This window comes from Salmo trutta, chromosome 37 (assembly GCF_901001165.1).
Source record: "Salmo trutta chromosome 37, fSalTru1.1, whole genome shotgun sequence".
Taxonomy (NCBI): domain Eukaryota; kingdom Metazoa; phylum Chordata; class Actinopteri; order Salmoniformes; family Salmonidae; genus Salmo; species Salmo trutta.
In genome coordinates, this window is record NC_042993.1 from 32,318,763 (window position 1) to 32,344,125 (window position 25,363).

A 25,363-nucleotide genomic window follows, 5' to 3' on the forward strand; every position below is an offset into this window, starting at 1 on the left:
TAACCCACTTTCTATAGCTTGTTTTAAAAATAGCTTTATTTTGCAGATTTCATTTAAGAAGTGCGGTTTGGCGGGGCATGTTTCGGAGGACGCATGACTCGATCTTCGCCTCTCCCAAGTCCATTGGGGAGTATTTTTTTATGTTAGGGGGTAGATCAGCTTTAATATTGCAGATTGTAGTTTGTAATCACTAACAATCCCCATATATATTTCTTTGCAAATATAAATGCATATTTGGATTTCTAGCCCCTTGATATTGTTGGATCTGATTTTAATAGCCAACATTTCGATGGCCATAATAAATAGATTTGCTGATAGTGGACAACCTTGTTTTACTCAACAGTTTAATACTTTGAGAAGTTGCCATTATTTACTATTTTACACCTAGGGTTACTATACATAACTTTAACCCATTGTTTAAGAGATTCTCCAAAATTGAAATATTCCAGGCATTTAAATATAAATTCCAGTTGTACTTTAAACTTTTGGTGCCAGCGAAGATGACATAAGAAAGTATTCAAGGCGACTTGCTTGATTGAGCCTCTGCCATGGATATCTCACTCACTAGGTCAGGATATTTAAGCCTCCATAAAGCCACTAGTTCCAATATATCCATGATTTTACCGCTTTTACTTTGCTCTGCGGTCCAACACATCCCAAACCATCTCAATTGGGTTGAGGTCGGGTGATTGTGGAGGTCAGGTCATCTGATGTAACACTCCATCACTCTCCTTCTTGGTCAAATAGCCCTTACACAGCCTGAGGTGTGTTTTGGGTCATTGTCCTGTTGAAAAACAAATGATAGTCCCACTAAGCACAAACCAGATGGGGTGGCATATCGCTGCAGAATCCTGTGGTAGCCATGTTGGTTAAGTGTGCCTTGAATTCTAAATAAATCACAGACTGTCATCAGCAAGCACACCCACACCACCTCCTCCATGCTTTACGGTGGGAACCACAAATGCGGAGATCAGTAGTTCACCTACTCGGCATCGCACAAAGACAGTGGTTGGAAACAGATTTCCACCAGAAATGTCCATTGCTCGTGTTTCTTGGCTCTTCTTATTGGTGTCCTTTGGTATGGTTTCTTTGCAGCAATTCGACCATGAAGGCCAGATTCACGCAGTCTCCTCTGAACAGTTGACGTTGAGATGGGTCTGTTACTTGAACATTTTTGGGCTGCAATTAGAGGTGTAATCTAACCCTGCTATCACTCAACCCTATCCAGGGCCCGCTCGATCAAGAAGCAAGCCCACAGGCTTTGACTATAGACTCAAATACAAAATGTTGCGATGCACAAGGTAAACCACATCACAATAGCCAATTCCACTCAAACGCCAATAAGTCGATCTGTTTTCAGCATGAACACAAATGACACATCACGTTGTTGAACAAACACTACACTGAAAATCGCTACCTGGAAACAGTTCTGGAGGACTGTTTAACCCATAAGCTAAATGAGTCTGGCTTGACAATATCGCTCATATTTCAATCGTTGTTAAATTACCTCAAAGGATTGTGAACCCAGCTAACCGTCAGTCAAAAGCAGAACGATGCAAAACTAAACTTCGAGGTTTCACTCTGACTACCTCGCCTCTCACAATGTGATTCATGCTGAAACGACACTTCCAAAACATATAGCTTGTTCACCCTGTGTATGTTATCAGACTCGAAACTGAACACCTGCTACTCGGAGCAGACTTGATGGATCATTTGATCCCACTGATGGATTGGAAAAACAAATGGTGGTCACAAGTAACCGTGCCATCTCTACTGACTACGCTGTCTTCTCTTAACACTGGCTACAACACAGTCATCCACAAGGATTATCTGTCAAAAGGACACCTTGGGAAAAAGAGGTTGCGACACCTCTTGGTGCAGAATCTGACATAGATATTACGATATCTCATCACATTTTATCAACAAACCTGAGAATATTATTTTCATGATTTCGAGCCAGAACTCTGAGTGAGCAACTTCCCTTCTCAGAGTCATGCAATATTGTAGCTAAGATTAACTTTACTTGTCCTTCAGACACTTCCGCAAGCACCGCGGCCAAAACAAAGCATCAACGTTCAGAGTGGACACTGCTTCCGATGATACATTTTTGGCTTTGAGGGGGACAGAAACCCTGTACAATGAAACTAACGGTATCAGTCCCTCCACTGATCCGGTGACTCCAACTGGTGAAACACTGTGCGATGTCACCGAAAGATATCCTTGTCTCAGTTTGCAGGTACTGAAACGGTTACCACACACAGACGCTGTGGTGAATGGCAGGCCAAGACAGCCACTGAGCTTTTTGAAGCACAAACACCAGGAGATTTGGTTGAAAGGTTACGGCCAATCTACTAACAAAGCTGCTTGCTGACACCTCGTACAAAGGGCACAAACATTTTGTTTGCACCTCGGACACCAACCACTGGTGGGTGGGTCCCGAGACACAAAGGGGGAATGGGGTGCAACACTGTACGAGGCCGCCCGATCAGGAAACAAATCAAGTTGTAAACGTCGCCACGAGAACAGAGGGGAGCGGACAAGCCCCTCAATGGATTGTTTGGTCCCACTGATGGATTGGGGATAACCGTAGAATACATCTGAGATATCACTCTGGTAGATGTCTAGGGTATGATAATTTCTCATTCATACCTATTTTTGTGCCAGCAAGTCTTTTGCCCAGGCTTTTGCCCATTATTTTATCTTTAAGAAAATATATAATTTGGCAACGATTGTGCACTCGTATCGCTGTCCTCTATCTGAAATTGTGTACACATTCGAGTTTGATTTTGTTGACAGTGTCGCCTAGTTTCTGTAGCGGTTAAAGATGGAATTCTTTCACTACACTTTCAGGATCTTCACCCTCATTTTCTATGATACCAGTAAGTACTAGAAGGCTTCTCTCAGAAACATGTTCTCCTTTTTAAGTTCGTTAACATCCGTTTCAATAGTATTGCCTGTACCTTTTAGCTTATTTGTTTCCTTCTCCATTGTCACAGCTTTTTTGTCACTCATTCCTAGCCTCGCCTTCATATCCTTTACTTACAAGTGAAAATAATAAATCATCTGGGTCTGTCGCGGAATCTTGTAGTCTCTCTTGATGTTTGGTTCGCAATTTTTTCCCTGGATCCTCTCCGACATCTTTTCGCCTTGACTGCGTTCGTAATATTTATCAATACATTTCTCTAGCCTTATATATGTTTTTTGGGGCTATTATCCAGCTTGAATGTTATTACCTACAAGTAAATAGATCAGTGTAGTGCTACTATTTAGTCAGTTTTAGAGATTGAATATTGCGCTCTCTTCTGTCCTTTCTAGAATTACCAATCAAGAGATTGAGGTCAGCTGATACCTCAATGGGTGACATGTCTGGTGAGTATGCAGGCCATGGAAGAACTGGGACATTTTCAGCTTCAAGAAATTGTGTACAGATTCTTGCAACATTGGGCCATGCACTATAATGTTGAAACATTAGCTGATGGCGGCGGATGAATGAACGACAATAGGCCTTAGGATCTCATCACGGTATCTCTGTGCATTCAAATTGACGTCGATAAAATGCAATTGTGTTCATTGTCTGTCGCTTATGCCTGCCCATACCGTGACCCCAACGCCACCATGGGGCACTCTGGTCACAACGTTGACATCAGCAAACCACCCACATGACACCATACATGCCGTCTGCCCGGTACAATTGAAACCAGGAGTCATCCGTGAAGAGCACACTTCTGCCATTGGCCATCGAAGGTGAGCATTGTCCACTGAAGTTTGTTACGATGCCGAACTGCAATCAGGTCAAGACTCTAGTGAGGACAACAAGCACACAGATTAGCTTCCCTAAGACGCTTTCTGACAGTTTGTGCAGAAATTCTTAATTGTGCAAACCCACAGTTTCATCAGCTCTCTGGGTGACTGGTTTCAGATAATCCCGCAGGTGAAAAAGCCAGATGTGGAGGTCCTGGGCTGGCGTGATTACATGTCATCTGCGGTTGTGAGGCCGGTTGGATGTACTGCCAAATTCTCTAAAATGATGCTGATGTTATGCAGCCTGGTATCAGACTCGGCATAACATAGTACATTTAAATCCAGGACACTCAAATTAGTATGATATGTTACGTTGGTATGGTTACATAAGATAGAGGGTTATAACACAAACGTCTAGCAACCCAAAGGTTGTGAGTTCAAATCTCAATATGGGCAACTTAAATATTTTAGCAACTTTTCACTACTTTTTAGCTACCTTGCAAATACTTAGCATGTTAGCTAACCCTTCCCCTAACCTTAACCCTTTGTTAACCCTACCCCTAACCTTAACCTTACTCCGAAACTTAACTGTAACCCCTAGCCTAGCTAAAATTAGCCATCTAGCTAACATTAGCAAACTAGCCAGAATTTCTAACATATACGTTTAGCAAATTCTAAAATAATGTACATTTTGCAAATTCGTAACATATAATCAAAATTGTAATTCGTAACATATCATACGAAATGGGTGATGGACATCCACAAATGAATACATACCATGTGAAACGTAACATATCATACTAAATGGAGTGTCTCGGATATCTGTACAGAATAATATGAAATTCTCTGAGACCAGGTTGCATTATGGTAGAGAAATTCACTTTCAATTGTCTGGCAACAGCTCTGGTGGACTGCAGTCAGCATGCCAATTGCACACTCCCTCAAAACTTAAAACATCTGTGGCATTGTGTTGTTTGACAAAACTGCACATTTTAGTGGCCTTTCATTGTCCTCACCTGTATAATGATCATGCTGTTTAATCAGATTATTGATATGCCACACCTGTCAGGTGGATGGATTATCTTTGCAAAAGGAGAAATGCTCATTAAAAGGGAATTAAACAAATTTGTGCCCAAAATATGAGAGAAATATGCTTTTTGTGTGTATGGAAAATTTCTTGGATATTTTATTTCAGCACATGAAGCATTGTACCAACACTTTACCTGTTGTGTTTGTAGTTTTGTTCAGTATAACTGCATTCTAAACTGAAGACCATGATTAGTTGATTATTGGAGTCAGGTGTGTTAGCTGGGGCAAAAGTGTGTCACCAATCAGGCCCACGGGGCCTGGAGTTGCCCTTCCCGGCTTACAGCTACAGAAAGTCAGAGATATGGGACTCAGTGGAAAGTGACAGTAGTAACATGGAACAATCAAACATTAAAGGCATTCTCCGGGGGATTTCACTCCACCGTACTGTACGTGTACCACTGCAGCACAAATTGGATGTGTTCTCACTGTATTTGCTCCTTGTTAAATAAAGGTTAAATAAAATAAAAGTTGGTGTCAGCAGGTCCTTTAGGTCAGTGTTTCCCAACTCCAGTCCTCGAGTACCCATAACAGTACACATTTCTGTTGTAGCCCCGGACCAGCACACCTGATTCAAATGGTCAACTAATCACCAAGCCTTCAATGTGTTGAATCAGGTGAGTTTGTCCAGGTCTCCAACAAAAATGTGTGCTGTTGGGGTTCTCAAGGACTGGAGTTTGGAAACACTGCTTAAGGTGGAACAATTTACTTGAAAAGCAATCCTAAAGATCCCATTACCAGGCTATGTGTACACTGATTGTAGATGTCCTTTCCATTTCCATACAGAGTCAGTAAAATCAGTTAGTAAAATCAAATGCAGTGCATCATGGGATGTTCCCATGTGGGGAACCAAAGGGTAGAGTGAGGACCTCAGGCCACATGATAAAATAAGCTGAAAGGTGATGGTCAGGAGCCACTAGAGGACAGATGGCACAATTATTACTCTTTTGATAACTTTATTTTAAATCTTGCTCCACTGGGGTTTGTTAACTATAAAATAAAGGTTGTGAAGGAATCATCTCAAAACACAGCCCTACAATGTGACCTTATGCATTAACCAGATTGGAGTTCCTTACTTCAACTTCTTAAGGGCAGCGCTGCCTTGAGAACATAAACTAATGCAATTAGCTATGTTTAGGAAAGAAATGTGATTAGTTGAGTTTAGGCAAGTAATTCCAATTGGTTGAGGTTGGGTTAGGGGTTGGGCTAAGATTACATAAGACATTTGATTGGTTAAGTGTACTGTCGGGTTGGGTTGCGAACAAGCATGCTTGTGTATGAAAATGTGAATGTTAATTGCATCCTCCACCACCACCAACCTACCTACCATTCTTTCTGCCCTTTGAGGCAGAACGGCCCTCAAAACAAAATTGAACAAGCACAGATTGTTGCTTTGTTTGTCAGATGTGATAAGTATGCCGTAGTTATGAAGTCCACTATTGTTCGTTCTGAATGTATTTAACACAGAGTACAGACAGTGTTAAGATGTGTGTTACTTTACAGGACCACAAAGAAGACCGTTCCAGACATATACATCTGTAACCTGGCCGTGGCTGATGTGGTCCACGTGACGGTCATGCCCTTCCTGATCCACCAGTGGGCGCGGGAGGGGCACTGGGTGTTTGGCAGCGCCCTCTGCACCATCATCACCTCCCTGGACAACTGCAATCAGGTGGCCTGTGCAGCCGTCATGACCGCTGTCAGCCTGGACAGGTGAGCAATATGATATTGGAGTCAGTTTGCCTTGTGCTCTATTGCCGGTTGGCAATACCCGGTTGGCAATAGAGCACAGCTTGAGACCGCCACATAAAAACACTAAAATTACAATTAAGTAATCAATTTCTGTCCTAAGCCCTGATCTTCACATTTTCATATTTGGAACATGTCCTTGCATGCCATGCACTGAGTATGTAATCAGACACTTCATTAGATTCTGATCATAATTGGGGAGTTGACTTTGCCAAGCTGTTGAAGGTTAAGTGTCTCAGTAGTGGAAACAGGTGTGAAGTCAGTTCAAATTAAAGTTTATTGGTCGCGTACACAGATTTGCAGATGTTATCGCAGGTGCAGTGAAATGCTTATGTTTCAACCATGCAGTAATATCTAGCAATAAAATATCCAAAAATAAAATAAAATTCTAAACAAGAAATTAAGAAATCAGAACGAGCAATGTCAGAGACCAAAATATAAATAAACTCAGCAAAAAAAGAAACGTCCCTTTTTCAGGACCCTGTCTTTCAAAGATAATTTGTAAAAATCTGAATAACTTCACAGATCTTCATTGTAAAGGGTTTAAACACTGTTTCCCCATGCTTGTTCAATGAGCCAAAAACAATAATGAACACGCACCTGTGGAACGGTCGTTAAGACACTAACAGCTTACAGACGGCAATTAAGGTCACAGATATGAAACTTAGGACACTAAAGAGGCCTTTCTACTGACTCTGAAAAACACCAAAGAAAGATGCCCAGGGTCCCTGCTCATCTGCGTGAACGTGCCTTAGGCATGCTGCAAGGAGGCATGAGGACTGCAGATGTGGCCAGGGCAATAAATTGCAATGTCCGGACTGTGAGACCTCTAAGACAGCACTACAGGGAGACAGGATGGACAGCTGATCATTCACGCAGTAGCAGACCACGTGTAACAACACCTGCACAGGATCGGTACATCCGAACATCACACCTGCAGGACAGGTACAGGATGGAAACAACAACTGCCCGAGTTACACCAGGAACGCACAATCCCTCCATCAGTGCTCAGACTGTCCGCAATAGGCTGAGAGAGGCTGGACTGAGGGCTTGTAGTACTGTTGTAAGGCAGGTCCTCACCAGACATCACCGGCAACAACGTCGCCTATGGGCACAAACCCACCGTTGCTGGACCAGACAGGACTGGCAAAAAGTGCTCTTCACTGACGAGTCGTGGTTTGGTCTCAACAGAGGTGATGGTCGGATTCGCGTTTATCGTTGAAGGAATGAGCGTTACACCGAGGCCTGTACTCTGGAGTGGAATCGATTTGGAGGTGGAGGGTCCGTCATGGTCTGGGGCGGTGTGTCACAGCATCATCGGACTGAGCTTTTTGTCATTGCAGGCAATTTCAACGCTGTGCGTTACAGGGAAGACATCCTCCTTCCTCATGTGGTACCCTTCCTGCAGGCTCATCTTGACATGACCCTCCAGCATGACAATGCTTCCAGCCATACTGCTCGTTCTGTGCATGATTTTCTGCAAGACAGGAATGTCAGTCTTCTGCCATGGCCAGCGAAGAGCCCGGATCTCAATCCCATTGAGCACCTCTGGGACCTGTTGGATCGGAGGGTGAGGGGCTAGGGCCATTCCCCCCCCAGAAATGTCCGGGAACTTGCAGGTGCCTTGGTGGAAGAGTGGGGTAATATCTCACAGCAAGAACTGGCAAATCTGGTGCAGTCCATGGGGAGGAAATGCACTGCAGTACTTAATGCAGCTGGTGGTCACACTGACCCCCCCCCCCCTTTGTTCAGGGACACATTATTCCATTTCTGTTAGTCACATGTCTGTGGAACTTGTTCAGTTTGTCTCAGTTGTTGAATCTTGTTATGTTCATTCAAATATTTACACATGTTAAGTTTGCTGAAAATAAACGTAGTTGACAGAGAGGATGTTTCTTTCTTTGCTGAGTTTATATATCAGCCTATTCATTCAGCCTATTGAGTCCACTGGTCCCACTCACATATAACTACCCTACGCCTTGAGGTCTTTCTACTCTCTCCAGATGAAATCTTGCGACTAGTGAGGTCCAAAATGGCCAGAGTCGCTCCCCTCCTCAAGAAACAAACACTTGACCCCTCTGACGAAAAAATTATAGGCTGGTATCCCTTCTTTCTTTTTTTTCCAAAACAGTTGAGCGTGCTTTCTCTGACCAACCCTCTTACTGTCTCTCTCAGAACAATCTTCTTTACCCTATCCAGTCAGGCGTCAAGACATTCAACTGAGACTGCTCTTCTGTGTCACGGAGACTGCCAATCCAATCCAAACACTGCCAATCCTGACTCTCTCTCCTCTGTTCTCATCCTCCTAGATCTATCCGCTGCCTTCGACACTGTGAACCATGGGCCCGTGGGGCTCAGTTGTTAGAGCATGGCACTTGCAACGCCAGGGTTGTGGGTTTGATTCTCACGGAGGATCAGTACAAATGAAAATGTATGCATTCACTACTGTAAGTCGCTCTGGATAAGAGCGTTTGCTTAATGACTAAAATATAAAATGTAAACATATTCCTCTTCTCCACCATCTCAGGCGTTGCACACTCTTGGATTGTATCCTGGCAGGCTGCTCCTACCAGGTGACGTGGAGAAGATCTGTGCCTGCATCACGTACTCTTACTACTGGTGTCCTTCAGGGCACGGTTCTAGGCCCTGTCCTCTTCTCTCTATACACCAAGTCACTTGGGCTCTGTCATATCCTCTGCAATTATAAAAGGCTGTCATTGTACAGAAGAATTTGTTCTTAACTGGCTTGCCTAGTTAAATAACGGTTAAATAAAAATCCTCACAGGGTCTCTCCTATCATTGCTCTGCGGATGACACTCAGGTAGCGACACACATCTCTGCGTGCCAGGAAGATATCTCAGCTAGGTTGTCGGCCACCACCTCAACCTCGACAAGACAGACCTGCTCTTCCTCCCGGGGAGGGCCTGCTCACTCCAAGGCCTCTCCATCATGGTTGACTCCACAGTGTACCCCTTCCCGGAGGGCAAAGAACCTTGGTATGACCCTGGATAGCACTCTGTCATTCTCTGCAAACATCAAAGCAGTGACTCACTCCTTCAGGTTCATGCTCTACAACATCTGTAGAATCCGATCCTTCCTCACATGATTAGTGGCGCAGGTCCTAATACAGGCCCTTTTTATCTCCCATCTGGACTACTGCAATTCGCTGTTGGCTAGGATCTCCGCTCATGCCATCAAACCCCGGCAACTTATTCAGAATGCCGCAGCACGCCTATTGTTCAATCTTCCCAAGTTCTCCCATGTCACCCCACTCCTCCGCACACTCCACTGGCTTCCCGTCAAAGCTCACATCCACTACAAGACCATGGTACTTGCCTACGGAGCAGAAAGAGGAACTGCCCCTCCCTGCCTTCAGACTCTGCTCAAACCCTACACCCCAACCCGAGAACTCACGTTCTGCCACCACTGGTCTTTTGGCACTCCCACCCACACAAGAGGGCAGCTCCCGCTCAGCCCAATCAAAGCTCTTCTTTGTCATGGCACCCCAATAGTGGAACTAGCTTCCCCCTGAAGCTAGGACAGAAGAGTCCGAAAACCTCTTCAAAGGCTGTCTTAAATAATCCCACAGTACCGCACCACACACCCCATCCTCACCCACCCCGCCTTTTGTAAACTAACACCCTACCAGCACTAACTTTGTTGATAGCTACTTCAAATGTGGATGGGGCGTGTTCTCTGTTGTCTCCTGTAGTCCACGATCAGCTCCTTCGTTTTGTTGACATTGATTGAGAGGTTATTTTCCTGGCACTACTCTGCCTGGGCTCTCACCTCCTACCTCTTGGCTGTCTCATTGTTGTTGGTAATCAGGCCTACCACTGTTGTGTTGTCTGCAAACTTGATGATTTGAATTGGAGACGTGCATAGCCATGCAGTCATGGGTCAACAGGGAGTACAGAAGGGGACTGAGCATGCACTCCTGTGGGGCCCACGTGTTGAGGGTCAGCATGGTGTAGGTGCTGTTGCCTACCTTCACCACCTGGGGTCGGCCCGTCAGGAAGTTTAGGACCCAGTTGCACAGGGAGGGGTTCAGACCCAGGGTCCTGTGCTTAGTGATGATCTTGGAAGGCACTATGGTGTTGAAGGCTGAGCATTCTCACATAGATATCCCCCCAAACCCTCTTTTACACTGCAGCTACTCTCTGTTTATCATATATGCATAGTCACTTTAACTATACATTCATGTACATACTACCTCAATTGGCCCGACCAACCAGTGCCCCGCACATTGGCTAACCGGGCTATCTGCATTGTGTCCCGCCACCCACCCCCCGCAATCCCTCTTTTACGCTACTGCTACTCTCTGTTTATCATATATACATAGTCAATTTTACCACATCTATCTACATGTACATACTACCTCAATCAGCCTGACTAACTGGTGCCTCTATATAGCCTCGCTACTGTTATAGCCTCGCTACTGTATATAGCCTCGCTACTGTTATTTTTCACTGTCTTTTTACTGTTGTTTTTATTTCTTTACTTACCTATTGTTCGCCTAATACCTTTTTTGCACTGTTATAGCCTATAGATAAGCATTTCACTGTAAGGTCTACACCTGTTGTATTCGGCGCACGTGACAAATAAAGTTTGAATTGATTTATTCCTCTTGTCCAGGTGGGATTGGGCAGTGCAATGGTGATCGCGTCATTCGTGAATCTGTTTGGGCGTTATGCAAACTGTGGTGGGTTCAGGTGTTGGTGAAGGTGATATGAAGGGTGCCGTCTTCTGTGTCCTGACACTCTTTGTGGTCACCAAAGATCCCATTGCATTATCGCAGTCCTTCTCAAATAGTGGGGCGCGCCCCCCTGGGGGGGCTCGGAGCGATGCCAGGGGGGGCGCGTGTGACCCCGGGGAACATGCTTTTTTTGCCGCATGGAGTAGGTTTTTTTTGCACCGAACAAGAGCACAGAGCAGGAGATATGAAGTGCAAATAACAAACCCTTAAGAGACACCATAGAAAAGTATTTAACAGGGATGAAAAGAAAGGCGGAGAGAGACAGGGATAATGAGACAAACGTAAGTCTCCCGAAAGCTAAGACGAGGAAATATGACGAAGCCTATGTAGCGCTTGGCTTCACTGTGACTACGGTGGGAGACGAGGAAAGACCGGTATGTTTACTGTGTCTAAAAATGTTGGCAGCGGACAGCATGAAGCCAAATAAATTAAGGCGTCACTTAAAGACATTACACCCCAATCACGCTGATAAGCCGCTTGAGTTTTTTCAGCAAAAACGTGCCGAATATTGCCAACAATCATCCCGCTTTGTGAATGCTTCTTCAGTAAACCAGCGAGCACTGTTAGCATCATATAAGGTGGCGTACCAAATTGCTCAGTGCAACAAAAAAAACACTCCATAGCAGAGGAGCTGATACTGCCTGCAGAATTAGACATGGTCTCTGTCATGCTGGATGACGCAAGTGCTGCAAAAATAAAAACTATCCCTCTGTCCAATGACACTGTCGCCAGACGTATAAATGACATAGCTAACGATCTTAAAGAACAGCTGGTAGATAAACTCAAAGACAAACGTTTTGCCTTACAGTTCGATGAAGCAACAAACAAACAAACAGCAACAAAGACTGTTTGTTTATCGCTTATGTACGTTTTGACATGACAAACTCCCTGTGTGAGGATCTACTTTTTTGTAAATATGTCAGAGACAGAGCCACAGCTGAAGAGCTATTCAAATGCTGGACTGCTTCCTGACTGAGAATGGGCTAAAGTGGGAGAACTGCATTGGTGTTTGCAGTGATGGTGCACAGACCATGGCAGGGATGAGAAAAGAACTTCGGGCACATCAAGAAGGCCTCACCTAATGCTGAGTGGAGACACTGTGTTATACACAGAGAAGCACTGGCATCAAGGCACCTTTCCTCTGAATTAAGTGAGGTTATGACTGACATTGTAGGTGTAGTCAATTTTATAAAGACCAGACCACTAAAAACAAGAGTCTTCTCTGCTATCTGTGAGGAGATGGGAGCTGAACATCAAGCTGTGCTGTTTCACAGTGAAGCAAGGTGGCTGTCACGTGGAAAAGTCTTGCCCCGAGTTTTTGAGCTCAGAGAGCAGATAAGAATGTTTTCGGAGCAGGAGCACAAGTATGACCTCGCAGAAGAATGTAGTGATGAGAACTTCCTGGCAAAACTGGCCTACCTGAGTGACATATTTGGAAAGCTAAATGAACTAAATCTACAGCTTCAAGGGAAAGATAAACACCTCCCTCAGGTCACAGACAAGATCAGCTCTTTCACTCGAAAGCTTGCAATGTGTGGCAGGCGACTTGATGAAGGAAATACTGATTCATTCGAGAACCTGCATGAATTTGTTGACACTACTGACTATGATGCCACCTCAGTGATTCCATATATTAAGGAGCATATTTCATCACTGATGGAATTCTTTAAAAAGTACTTCCCTGAAAACAGTTCCCAATATGACTGGGCGAGAGATCCTTTCAATGCACCAGCTCCAACTGGTTTCAGCTCTGCAGAGGAGGATCAGTTCATTGATATGACGTCTGACTCCACATTGAGACTGAGGTTCACATCACAGACACTGAGTGAATTCTGGCTGAGTGTAGAGAGGCAGTAAGGCCATGGGCATTCTTCTTCCTTTTGCAACATCTTATCTTTGTGAGACTGGCTTCTCTGCTGTTGCTGCACTGAAGACCAAGTACAGGTCCCAGCTAAACATTGAGCAGGAGCTGAGAGTTGCAGTATCATGCTTCAAACCCCGCTTCGAAAAGCTGTGCTCTGCAAAATGTGCTCATTGTAGCCATTAATCCTGACTTCCTCATTTTGATAAAAAAAAATCAGCACAAATTGTTTTATTCATTTTTGTTTTATAGTTCAAAGTGTTTCATATATTGTGCTCCTGAGTTAATGTTGCTGATCAATTTGAATTTATTATTATTTATTGATTATATTTAATTGAATTTTTCAGTATCAAATGGTCTAAAAAAAAATTACAGTTTAAAACCTCTTACATCTAGATGTTCCGCTAGCGGAACGCCTCACCAATATCCAATGGTAGAGCGTGGCGCAAATTACAAACACCTCAAAAATCCCAAAACATCAATTTTTCAAACATATTACTATTTTACACCATTTTAAAGACAAGACTCTCCTTTATCTAACCACATTGTCCGATTTCAAAAAGGCTTTACAACGAAAGCAAAACATTAGACTATGTCAGGAGAGTACCCAGCCAGAAATAATCAGACACCCATTTTTCAAGCTAGCATATAATGTCACAAAAACCAAAACCACAGCTAAATGCAGCACTAACCTTTGATGATCTTCATCAGATGACACTCCTAGGGCATTATGTTATACAATACATGCATGTTTTGTTCAATCAAGTTCATATTTATATCAAAAAACAGCTTTTTACATTAGCATGTTTTGTTCAGAACTAGCATACCCACCGAAAACTTCTGGTGAATTTACTAAATTACTCACAATAAACATTCACAAAAAACATAACAATTATTTTAAGAATTATAGATACAGAACTCCTTTATGCAATCGCGGTGTCCGATTTTAAAATAGCTTTTCGGTGAAAGCACATTTTGCAATATTCTGAGTAGATGTCACGTCCTGACCAGCAGAGGGTGTTTTTGTGTTGTTTTTGGTCAGGACGTGGCAGAGTATGTCTGTGTATGTGTGTTCTGGGTGTTGTGTTTCTAGGTGGGTCTGTGTGGCTCCCGTTCAGGGACAGCTGGTTATCGTTGTTCCTGATTGGGAGTCATATAATTAGGAGTATGTTTGTCACTCGGGTTTGTGGGTGGTTGACTTAACACTGCTGTTCGTAAGTATTAGCCTGTTAGCCTGTCACTTTATTTAATTCGTGTTTATTTTGTTTTTTCATGTTCATCACATTTAATAAATATGATGTGGAGCACGCAACCCGCTGCGTATTGGTCGTACAGTGATTTTGAAATATCTTCAGACGAAGGAGAAAACTATGACAGAACCACCCACCAAAACAAGACCAAGCAGCGGAAGAAGGAGAGGAGGAACGCTGAGAAAATGGACTTTGATATGGACAATAGTGAGAAATGGACCTGGGAGGAGATCTTGGAGGGAAAAGGCTCATACACTTGGGAGGAGATCCAGGCTGGGAAGGATCGCCTTCCATGGGTACAGGTGGAAAGAGAGAGGGAAGAACGGCGAAAGGCTGGTGAGGACTGGGAACGCTACAGGGGTACACGACTGGCGAGGAAGCCGGAGAGGCACACCCAAGAAATGTTTTGGGGGGGGCACACGGGTAGTTTGGCTAGGCCTAGGAAGAGCCATAAGCCAGCTACCCGTGAGTACATGGAGGAGCGTATGGAGTGGAGGGCGCCGTGTTTCGCTGAGGTGCGCACTCTCGCCCATACGCACGCACAGTCCGGTGCGCGCCATTCCAGCCCCTCACAGATGCCGTGCTAGAGTGGGCATCCAGCCTGGTAGGAGGATGCCTGCGCAGCGCGTCTGGTCGCCGGTACGCCTCCTAGGACCAGGCTACCCTACTCCCGCTCTATGCACGGCAACCATCAGTTCCCTGCACAGCCCAGTTCGCCCTGCACCAGCAACCCGCTCGTACAGGGCTGTTAGTTCCATCCAGCCAGGACGGGTTGTGCAGGCGGTGCGGTCATGGCCACCTGTGCGCCTCCATGGCCCAGTCTGTCCGGTTCCCGCCTCTCGTGCTATCCCGGAAGTGAGTACCTCCAGTCTGGCACGACCAGTACCAGCAACCCGCTCGTACAGGGCTGTTAGTTCCATCCAGCCAGGACGGGTTGTGCAGGCGGTGCGGTCATGGCCACCTGTGCGCCTCCATGGCCCAGTCTGTCCGGTTCCCGCCTCTCGTGCTATCCCGGAAGTGAGTACCTCCAGTCTGGCACGACCAGTACCAGCAACCCGGACCAAGCTTCCCATTAGTCGGCCTAGTCCTGTTCAGCCTGTTCCCGCTCCTCGCACGAGTCCTGGGGTGCGTGTATCCAGCCTGGTACCTTCTCTACCAGCCCCACGCATCAGGCGTCCAGTGCGTCAGCCCAGCCTCGAGAGCTCGGCACCAGTGTGCAGTCCAGAGTATCCGGCACCAGTGTGCAGTCCAGAGTATCCGGCACCAGTGTGCAGTCCAGAGTATCCGGCACCAGTGTGCAGTCCAGAGTATGCGGCACCAGTGTGCAGTCCAGAGTATCCGGCACCAGTGTGCAGTCTAGAGTATCCGGCAGCAGTGTGCAGTCCAGAGTATCCGGCAGCAGTGTGCAGTCCAGAGTATCCGGCAGCAGTGTGCAGTCCAGAGTATCCGGCAGCAGTGTGCAGTCCAGAGTATCCGGCAGCAGTGTGCAGTCCAGAGTATCCGGCAGCAGTGTGCAGTCCAGAGTATCCGGCAGCAGTGTGCAGTCCAGAGTATCCGGCAGCAGTGTGCAGTCCAGAGTATCCGGCAGCAGTGTGCAGTCCAGAGTATCCGGCAGCAGTGTGCAGTCCAGAGTATCCGGCAGCAGTGTGCAGTCCAGAGTATCCGGCAGCAGTGTGCAGTCCAGAGTATCCGGCAGCAGTGTGCAGTCCAGAGTATCCGGCAGCAGTGTGCAGTCCAGAGTATCCGGCAGCAGTGTGCAGTCCAGAGTATCCGGCAACAGTGTCTAGTCCGGAACCGAGGGAGTCTGCCTGCGACCCGGAACCGAGGGAGTCTGCCTGCGACCCGGAACCGAGGGAGTCTGCCTGCGACCCGGAACCGAAGGGGTCTGCCTGCGACCCGGACCCCAATGAGTCTGCCTGCGACCCGGAACCGAAGGAGTCTGCCTGCGACCCGGAACCGAAGGAGTCTGCCTGCGACCCGGAACCGAGGGAATCTGCCTGCGACCCGGAACCGGGTGAGTCTGCCTGCGACCCGGAACCGGGTGAGTCTGCCTGCGACCCGGAACCGGGTGAGTCTGCCTGCGACCCGGAACCGGGTGAGTCTGCCTGCGACCCGGAAATAAATATAATTAACTGTGAACTAAAAGAATCTGCCTATGACCCAGAACCCAATGAGTCTGCCTATAGCGTTAACCGGAGGGAGTATGTCTACGACCTGGAATGGAAAGAGTCTGCCCATGAGCCACAACGGAGTGAGTCTGTCTACGACCCGGACCCCAATGAGTCTGCTTACAACCTGGAGGGCAGGAGGCCGGAAACAGAGCCACCTCCAGGATAGGTGGGTTGGAGAGGGGGGGTGTAGCACAGTGCCGTCGTTGACGGCAGCCACCCTCCCTTCCCTCCCTTGTTGTTTAGGGGGGTATTTCTATTTGTTGTGGTTTTGGGGGACTTTGTGGTTTCTTTTTTTAGGTGCATTCGGGGTATGCACCCTTTACTGGGGGGGGGTACTGTCACGTCCTGACCAGCAGAGGGTGTTGTTGTGTAGTTTTTGGTCAGGACGTGGCAGAGTATTTCTGTGTATGTGTGTTCTGGGTGTTGTGTTTCTAGGTGGGTCTGTGTGGCTCCCGATCAGGGACAGCTGGTTATCGTTGTTCCTGATTGGGAGTCATATAATTAGGAGTATGTTTGTCACTTGGGTTTGTGGGTGGTTGAGTTAACACTGCTGTTCGTTTGTAAGTATTAGCCTGTTAGCCTGTCACTTTATTTCATTCGTGTTTATTTTGTTTTTTCGTGTTCATCACATTTAATAAATATGATGTGGAGCACGCAACCCGCTGCGTATTGGTCGTACAGTGATTTTGAAATATCTTCAGACGAAGGAGAAAACTATGACAGTAGATAGCCCGGCAATCATGGCTAGCGCGTATCGTGACAAAAAATGTCAAAATATTCCATTACCGTACTTCGAAGCATGTGAAACGCTGTTTAAAATCAATTTTTATGCGATTTTTCTCGTAAAATAGCGATAATATTCCAACCGGGAGACGTTGTATCCGTTCAAACACTGAAAGTTGAAAATGGAGTCGTCACATGCACGCGCACGCCAGTGTCATTGTTCTCAGAACGACCACTTTCCAAAACCCCTACTGTTTTTCGGCCAGGGACTGCAGAGTTATCATTCAATGTTCTGGCGCCTTCTGAGAGCCTATGGGAGCCTTAGAAAATTTCACGTTACAGCAGAGATCCTCTATTTTCGATAAAGAGGCTACAGAAGGCCAAGAAATGGTCAGACAGGGCACTTCCCATATAGAATCTTCTCAGGTTTTGGCCTGCCATATGAGTTCTGTTATACTCACAGACACCATTCAAACAGTTTTAGAAACTTTAGGGTGTTTTCTATCCAAATCAAATAATTATATGCATATTCTAGTTTCTGGGCAGGAGTAATATCCAGATGAAATTGGGTACGTTTTTTATCCGGACGTGAAAATACTGCCCCCTATCCTAAACAGGTTAATAAAGTTATTCTTTGTTGTAAGTTGATCTATATTTCTTTTTTTGTTTTTTTGTTTTCTTTACTGTTAATAAGGATACAATGTTACGCAGAGGTGTACTTATAACAATTTTATAGACAAATTATACTATTTACAGTCGCGGCGGAGAGTTGGGGGGCGCGAAATGTTTACTTCTTCATGGGGGGGGGCGCAACAGAAAATAATTGAGAAGCACTGCATTATCGGAAGAGTACGGGTGTTAACCCCGGTGTCCTGGCTAAATTTCCAATCTGACCCTCATACCATCATGGCCACCTAATCATCTCCAGCTCCTAATTGGCTCATTCCCTCTCCCCCCTATAGGTTTTCCCCAGGTTGTTACCGTAAATGAGAATGTGTTCTCAGTCAATTTACCTGTAAATATATACATACATACATACATACATACATACATACATACATACATACATACATACATACATACATACATACGGTTGAAGTCGGAAGTTTACATACACTTAGGTTGGAGTCATTAACTTGTTTTTCAACCACTCCACAAATTTCTTGTCAACAAACTATAGTTTTGGCAAGTCGGTTAGGACATCTACTTTGTGCATGACACAATACATTTTTCCAACAATTGTTTACAGACAGATTATTTAACTTAAAATTCACTCTATCCGAATTCCAGTGGGTCAGAAGTTTACATACACTAAGTTGACTGTGCCTTTAAAGAGCTTGGAAAATTCAAGAAAATGATGTCATGGCTTTAGAAGCTTTTGATAGGCTAATCGACATCCTTTGAGTTAATTGGAGGTGTACCTGTGGATGTATTTCAAGGCCTACCTTCAAAACTCAAGCAAAAAGGCACTGACATCATGGGGAAATCAGAAAAAATCAGCCCAAAAGAATTGTAGACCTCCACAAGTCTGGTTGATCCTTGGGAGCAATTTCCAAACGCCTGAAGGTACCACGTTCATCTGTACAAACAATAGTACGCAAGAATAAACACCATGGGACCACGCAGCCGACATACCGCTCAGGAAGGAGATGCGTTCTGTCTCCTAGAGATGAACATACTTTGGTGCAAAAAGTGCAAATCAATCCCAGAACAACAGCAAAGGACCTTGTGAAGATGCTGGAGGAAATGGGTAAAAAAGTATATATATCCACAGTAAAACGAGTCCTAAATCGACATAACCTGAAAGGCCGCTCATCAAGAACCAAGCCACTGCTCCAAAACCGCCATAAAAAAGCCAGACTACGGTTTGCAACTGCACATGGGGACAAAGATCGTACTTTTTGGAGAAATGTCCTCTGGTCTGATGTAACAAAAATAGAACTGTTTGGCCATAATGACCATCGTTATGTTTGAAGGAAAAGGGGGAGTCTTGCAAGCAGAGGAACACCATGCCAACCGTGAAGCACGGGGGTGGCTTTGCTGCAGGAGGGACTGGTGCACTTCACAAAATACATGGCATCATGAGGAGGAAAATTACGTGGATATCTTGAAGCAACATCTCAAGACATCAGTCAGGAAGTTAAAGGTAGGTCGCAAATGGGTCTTCCAAATGGACAATGACCCCAAGCATACTTCCAAAGCTGCTGCAAAATGGCTTAAGGACAACAAAGTCAAGGTATTGGAGTGGCCGTCACAAAGCCCTGACCTCAACCCTATAGAAAATATGTGGGCAAAACTGAAAAAGCATGTGCGAGCAAGGAGGCTTACAAACCTGACTCAGTTACACCAGCTCAGTCAGAAGGAATGGGCCAAAATTCCCCCAACTTATTGTGGGAAGCTTGTGGAAGGCTACCCAAAACGTTTGACCCAAGTTGAACAATTTAAAGGCAATGCTACCAAATATCAATTGAGTGTATGTAAACTTCTGACCCACTGGGAATGTGATGAAAGAAATAAAAGCTGAAATAATTCTATCTCTACAATTATTCTGACATTTCACATTCTTAAAATGAAGTAGTGATCCTAACTGACCTAAGACAGGGAATTTTTACTAGGATTAAATGTCAGGAATTGTGAAAAACTGAGTTTAAATGTATTTGGCTAAGGTGTATGTAAACCTCCGACTTCAACTGTATATGCAGTTGTGGCCAAAAGTTGAGAATTACACAAATATACATTTTCACAAAGTCTGCTGCCTCAGTGTCTTTAGATATTTTTGTCAGATGCTACAATGGAATACTAAAGTATAATTACAAGCATTTCATAAGTGTCAAAGGCTTTTATTGACAATTACATGAAGTTGATGCAGAGCGTCAATATTTGCAGTGTTGCCCCTTCTTTTTCAAGACCTCTGCAATCCGCCCTGGCATGCTGTCAATTAACTTCTGGGCCACATCCTGACTGATGGCAGCCCATTCTTGCATAATCAATGCTTGGAGTTTGTCAGAATTTGTGGGTTTTTGTTTGTCCACCCGCCTCTTGAGGATTGACCGCAAGTTCTCAATGGGATTAAGGTCTGGGGAGTTTCCTGGCCATGGACCCAAAATATTGATGTTTTGTTCCCCGAGCCACTTAGTTATCACTTTTGCCCTATGGCAAGGTGCTCCATCATGCTGGAAAAGGCATTGTTCGTCACCAAACTGTTCCTGGATGGTTGGGAGAAGTTGCTCTCAGAGGATGTGTTGGTATCATTCTTTATTCGTGGCTGTGTTCTTAGGCAAAATTGTGAGTGAGTCCACTCCCTTGGCTGAGAAGCAACCCCACACATGAATGGTCTCAGGATGCTTTACTGTTGTCATGACACAGGACTGATGGTAGCGCTCACCTTGTCTTCTCCGGACAAGCTTTTTTCCGGATGCCCCAAACAATCGGAAAGGGGATTCATCAGAGAAAATGACTTTACCCCAGTCCTAAGCAGTCCAATCCATGTACCTTTTGCAGAATATCAGTCTGTCCCTGATGTTTTTCCTGGAGAGAAGTGGCTTCTTTGCTGCCCTTCTTGACACTAGGCCATCCTCCAAAAGGCTTCGCCTCACTGTGCGTGCAGAGGCACTCACACCTGCCTGCTGCCATTCCTGAGCAAGCTCTGTACTGGTGGTTCCCCGATCCCGCAGCTGAATCAACTTTAGGAGACGGTCCTGGCGCTTGCTGGACTTTCTTGGGTGGCCTGAAGCCTTCTTCACAACAATTGAACCGCTCTCCTTGAAGTTCTTGATGATCTGATAAATGGTTGATTTAGGTGCAATCTTACTGGCAGCAATATCCTTGCCTGTGAAGCCCTTTTTGTGCAAAGCAATGATGAGGGCACGTGTTTCCTTGCAGGTAACCATGGTTGACAGAGGAAGAACAATGATTCCAAGCACCACCCTCCTTTTGAAGCTTCCAGTCTGTTATTCGAACTCAATCAGCATGACAGAGTGATCTCCAGCCTTGTCCTCGTCAACACTCACACCTGTGTTAACGAGAGAATCACTGACATGATGTCAGCTGGTCCTTTTGTGGCAGGGCTGAAATGCAGAGGAAATGTTTTTGGGGGATTCAGTTCATTTGCATGGCAAAGAGGGACTTTGCAATTAATTGCAATTCATCTGATCACTCTTCATAACTTTCTGGAGTATATGCAAATTGCCATCATACAAACTGAGGCGGCAGACTATGTGAAAATTAATATTTGTGTCATTCTCAACTTTTGGCCACAACTGTACACACACATATATATATATATATATATATATATATATATATATATATATACTACTATTCAAACGTTTGGGGTCACTTAGAAATGTCCTTGTTTTTGAAAAAGCACATTCTTTTGTTTATTTAAAATAACATCAAATTGATCAGAAATACAGTGTAGACATTGTTAATGTTGTAAATGACTATTGTAGCTGGAAACAGCAGATTTTTTATGGAATATCTAAATAGGAGTACAGAGGCCCATTATCAGCAACCATCACTCCTGTGTTCCAATGGCACGTTGTGTTAGCTAATCCAAGTTTGTCATTTTAAAAGGCTAATTGATCATTAGAAAACCATTTTGCAATTATGTTAGCACAGCTGAAAACTGTTGTCCTGATTAAAGAAGCAATAAAACTGGCCTTCTTTAGACTAGTTGAGTATCTGGAGCATTAGCATTTGTGGGTTCGATTACAGGCTCAAAATGATCAGAAACAAAGACCTTTCTTCTGAAACTCGTCAGTCTATTCTTGTTCTGAGAATTGAACGTTATTCCATGCGAGAAATTACCAAGTAACTGAATATCTCGTACAACGCTGTGTACTCCTGCCTTCACAGAACAGCGCAACCTGAATAGAAAGAGGAGTGGGAGGTCCCGGTGCACAACTGAGCAAGAGGACAAGTACATTAGAGTGTCTAGTTTGAGAAACAGATGCCTCACAAGTCCTCAACTGGCAGCTTCATTAAATAGTCAACATTGAAGAGGCGACTCCGGGATGCTGGCCTTCTAGGCAGAGTTGTCGGTAGTGTGTGTTCTTTTGCCCATCTTAATCTTTTCTTTTTATAGGCCAGTCTGAGATATGGCTTGTTCTTTGCATCTCTGTCTAGAAGGCCAGCATTCCAGAGTCGCATCTTCACTGTTGACGTTGAAACTGGTGTTTTGTGGGTATTATTTAATTAAGCTGCCAGTTGAAGACTTGGATGAAACAATGAATTTGGCATTACTGCTATTTGCCAATAGAAACACATTGAATAACAGATTCACTACATGGGACAACAGATAGTCCCCAAATAAATCTAATGGAAGTTTGTTCTGAAGTGTCTGAGAGATATAAAAAAGATCAGTCTATTATCCCCTTATTTTATGCCCTAAACTATTTCCAGTTTTCTAAAGCAATGTGGGACATAAGACTGGAATAGGGAGAGATCGAATATGTCCATAAACTCTCCATCCAGCTGGTCTGCACATGTTCTGAGGAAGCGGCTTGGGATGCCGTCTGGGCCAGCAACCTTGCAAAGGGTTAACGCGCTTGAATGTCTTACGCCGGCCACTGAGATCGGGAACACACACTCCTTGTGAGCGGCGACGGCCCATGTCGGCGGCTCAGTGATCTTCGCCCGCCGTGCCCACGTGTGGCGGCTCAATGGGCGAAGAAGGGGTTTTGCTTGTCCAAGAGTGAAGGTGCTGGCTTTCCATTTATAATCCATGATTGTCTGGAGTCCCTGCAACGTGCGTCTCGTGTCTGCAATGTGCGTCTTTGTCCCTGTACTGTCGTTTTGCCTCTGATTGCCTTACGGAGATCGTAGCTGGTTTGTTTGTACACGTCCATGTTCCCAGTCACTTTGCTATAGTGAAATGTGGTGGTTTGCGTTTTCAGTTTTGCATGAATGCTACCATCTATCCACAGGTTTTTGGTTTGGATAAGTTCTAATCATCACAGTAGGAACAACAACCTCTACACACTTCCTAATAAATCGAGTCAGTGTATATGTCGATACTATTCCCAGAGGTGACCCAGAACATGTTCCTGTCCATGTGATCAAAACAGTCTTGAAGAATAGATTCCGATTGGTCAGACCAACTTTGAACAGTCCTTACCATGGCTGCTTTCAGTTTCAGTTTCCGTCTACAGCCGGGGAGGAGCAGGATGTAGGCGTGATCTGATTTGCTGAAGGGAGGGTGGGGCAGGGTCTTGTATCCGTCCCGGAAGGGAGAGTAACAATGGTTAGTTTAGTACAGTATTGTTCCTAACATTTCCTTTCACAGGAGTTGAAGTGTGAAAGGTTTTTAAAGGAAAACTCCACCCAAAAAAACGATATTTTGGTATTTGCTTTGTTAGTCCATTGTTGATATAGTCCCAAAATTTAACTTTGAAAATTCAGGAATACCGCCGGTATTTCTGTATTTTGATATAATGGATGGTCAGTCCTTGCATCCATAGTTCTGTCTTTGAATTTGAGAGTGGTTACATTTCTCCAGCCCCAAACCCTCAGCTTTTTACTGAAACAGGGGTGGGGTGAACGCTTTGTTATTGTTTCTACTGTTGATTGCCGCTTTAACGTCGATGATCAAAAAAATCAGATTTGTTTAATATTTGCATATGTTGTAGCTTAGACCCTACCTTATATCATCTGAGGTTTTTGTGTTGTGCCCGCCATCAGTTGAGACAAAACATGCTCTTGAATACAGTGTGGGTGTCATTTCAATCATAGAAATAGAATTCATAGAATGGACCTATCCCTTCAGACCACTGCAATTTAGCTGGTATACCATTGAAATGGTATTAAAATTGTAACTTTTAAATACTACCACAAAGATGCCTGCCATTCATTTGGATTGTAAGCATCTCTCACCACACAACCATTGATTCAAAATATACGTGTATTGTGAAATGTAATGAGAACATTGGTTTAATCACCAAAACACAACATAATGATATCTTTTCAATTTAGTTGTTTTACCTACCAGTTAATCCAATAGCAAACAATGCAAGATACGGGGGGTGTAGGTTGATCTATGGGTGGAAGGGGAGAGAGGGGCAGATGTGTTTGTTTTGGTGGTGTGTGGTGAGTGAATGATTGCATCCCACATCTGTTGACAATAATGTAGAATTTCCACTGCCAGCCCCTTATAGGTAACAATCCCTCGTAGAAGTGATTATATTATTACACATATTATTTTGTGAGAATAAATTAAGATATGCAAGATGTTTTAATATATATCTGACCTGTATCTTCCGCCCGTGGTTTGTCGTGCTTGTGCTTCGTTAGCATTTCACTACGACTCCGTGTGCATTAATATATTGTGGCTCTTGCCACAAACTGTAATTTACCTTACACAACTTGCCGACTGGCTTGTTCTATGTGTGTTGTGAATTGCTTTAATATGCTGTTCTCTGTTAATTATCTTGTAGGGTTTTTTCTTGTTCTTTCCCCTGCAGAGTGTGAGTATCGTGGGAAACTATGTTGAGACATTAACTTTGGGGTTCCTTAACGGGCGTTACTTCATATGGTGCTGTTTTTACTGCTTGGATTTTAACTTACGACACCAATCGCATAGGGGGCAGTATTGTCACTTTCGGATGAAATACGTGCCCATATTAAACTGCCTCCTACTCAAACTCAGAAGCTAGGATATGCATATTATTAGTAGATTTGGATAGAAAACACTCTGAAGTTTCTAAAACTGTTTGAATGATGTCTGTGAGTATAACGTAACTCATATGGCAGGCAAAAACCTGAGAGAAATCCTACCAGAAAGTGGAAATCTGATGCGTGGAATCTTTCCAAGTCATTGCCTATCGAACACACAGTGACTAAGGATTCATTTTGCACTTCCTAAGGCTTCCACTAGATGTCAACAGTCTTTAGAAAGTTGTTTGAGGCTTCTATGATGAACAGAGAGCGAACAAGAAGGTGGGGAATTTGTTGACTCAGGGAAGGACATCAGTTCATTGGTGCGCATTCACGTGAGGAGTTAGCTGTGTTCCAAAACGTTTTTCAAGAC

At 44.5% G+C, this 25,363-nt stretch overlaps 1 protein-coding gene across 1 annotated transcript in view; it reads left to right on the forward strand.

The window, feature by feature from the left end:
• The window catches only part of LOC115176988 (melanin-concentrating hormone receptor 2-like), a 63,524-nt gene that overhangs the window by 11,319 nt on the left and 26,842 nt on the right, over window positions 1-25,363 (forward strand). Inside the window, exon 2 of the mRNA XM_029737415.1 lies at window positions 6,331-6,540. Coding sequence (XP_029593275.1) covers window positions 6,331-6,540 — 210 coding nt within the window. The remainder of the gene's footprint in view (window positions 1-6,330; window positions 6,541-25,363) is intronic.